Source organism: Sinocyclocheilus grahami, unplaced genomic scaffold, assembly GCF_001515645.1.
Source record: "Sinocyclocheilus grahami isolate Dianchi unplaced genomic scaffold, SAMN03320097.WGS_v1.1 scaffold15833.1, whole genome shotgun sequence".
NCBI classification, from domain to species: domain Eukaryota; kingdom Metazoa; phylum Chordata; class Actinopteri; order Cypriniformes; family Cyprinidae; genus Sinocyclocheilus; species Sinocyclocheilus grahami.
The window spans coordinates 1-1619 of NW_015515901.1; the positions used below are offsets into that span (position 1 = coordinate 1).

The window sequence follows — 1619 nt, forward strand, 5'->3', positions numbered from 1 at the left end:
TTTTTTTAAGCTTCAGAATATGAATCCATCTAGTCAGAGGATATCAGACATGTTTGATCATTTGAACTGATGTTAAAACGCATTGTTTTCATATGTCTTTTTGCAATTTCTGCGCGTGTTTGTTGTGTTCGTAATGACTTGAAAGTCTGGTAGTGTGTGACTATCAGTTGTGTGTGATGTCTAGTTTTTCTCTGGAACCATTTTACGAAGTGTATGATGCTTAATATTTTAAAATCTGTTCCGATTCCAAAAGTCATTTTATGTATTCCAGCCATCATTCCAAACGTTCATTGGAACACAAAAGATGATGTTCTGAAGGGACTTTCATGTTATCATCTTTTCCTTTAGGTGTGTCCAACTAATGAGCCTCCTGTGTTCTAGTGCCACCATGAAGGATCGTGACTCTCTCTCTCTCCTGCACTACTCTGGTTCAGGCAAGACGAGCCCTCAGTTCCCCTCCGCTGCCCTCCATCCCAGCTCCCCCGTGTTGGGAAAACCCCAGCCTTTCTGCCTGCAGACCGGCCAGCATCTCATAGCCTCCATGCAGCTCCAGAAACTCAACAGCCACTATCAGAATCTGTCCTCTGCAGCTACCACTGGACCCGGTAGAGGGTACGGAGCCACTATGGTGGGCCCAGGACAGGTCACCACCCCTGGGGTGGCACAGGCACCTGGGATCATTGATTCTGATCCAGTCGATGAGGAAGTTCTGATGTCGCTTGTTGTGGAGCTGGGTTTGGACCGTGCCAATGAGCTTCCAGAGCTATGGCTGGGTCAGAACGAGTTTGACTTCATCGCGGATGTGCCAGCTGGCTGCTGACCCTCTCAGGTGCTACCAAATCAAAGCGCCCAATAAATGGCAATTTAACATGGCTATGAAAAGAAAATTCATCTCTCAGATATGAACTGTCAAGAGCTGTTATTTATGGTTTTGGATTGGCAGACTAATGTAGGTTTGCTCTTATGCGAGCTATAGACTTTCAAAAGAATTTCAAAAGTCTTCAGAAGTCAGAGGACATGGCACGCAAACCAAAATGGCCATCCTTAAGACTTTTCACCCTGCCTTCCAGGCATCTATTTTTCCAAAGCTCATTCACACCCTTATGAAATCCACATCATGATATGTGGAGTGGATTTGAAAGGTCACCTCATTGTGAGGTTGGTGCAAGAACAGATATACAGCAAATATGGTTTGTAGAGAACAAAGGCTTTCGGCTGCCTGCCTGCTGCCGATTGGTCTGACTTCCAGCCCCTATTTGGACTAACAGACGGATGGTATTACAAGTGTGTAATGGAAGGTGATCGTGAAATTGGTGCGCTCAGCTGAGCCCCTCCATCATTCAAGAGATTCCCTCGAGAAGTCGTGTCATCGCAAGCTTCGCTGGTCTCAGAGGAACTCGACCTGGCCGAACGTTTTCCATGGTTAAATATATTAATGAGATGTGTCTGTTTACCCCACAATTCAGCCTGCATGGTCTGATAGCCGTATTTTTGTATTTTAGTTTGTTTGTCTAGAGATGATTGATTCATGCACTTAAAAAGGTCAATGTTAATAAAAAAAAAAGAATTTTGCCTACTGTCGTTTTTTCTCTAAATGTAAATTTACTGTTGTGTTCTCA

General features: G+C 44.3%; 1 protein-coding gene across 1 annotated transcript; it reads left to right on the forward strand.

The window, feature by feature from the left end:
• The first annotated feature begins 99 nt into the window (after positions 1 to 99).
• LOC107579253 (cbp/p300-interacting transactivator 1-like) lies at positions 100 to 1575 on the forward strand. The gene has a single exon (XM_016265100.1). The coding sequence runs from the start codon at positions 362 to 364 to the stop codon at positions 818 to 820; it is 459 nt and encodes a 152-aa protein (XP_016120586.1). The 5' UTR covers positions 100 to 361; the 3' UTR covers positions 821 to 1575.
• Positions 1576 to 1619: the final 44 nt, after the last annotated feature.

Excerpts from the sequence above, each read along its gene's own strand:
- LOC107579253 (XM_016265100.1), top strand. The coding sequence starts at position 362 with ATGAGCCTCCTGTGTTCTAGTGCCACCATGAAGGATCGTGACTCTCTC.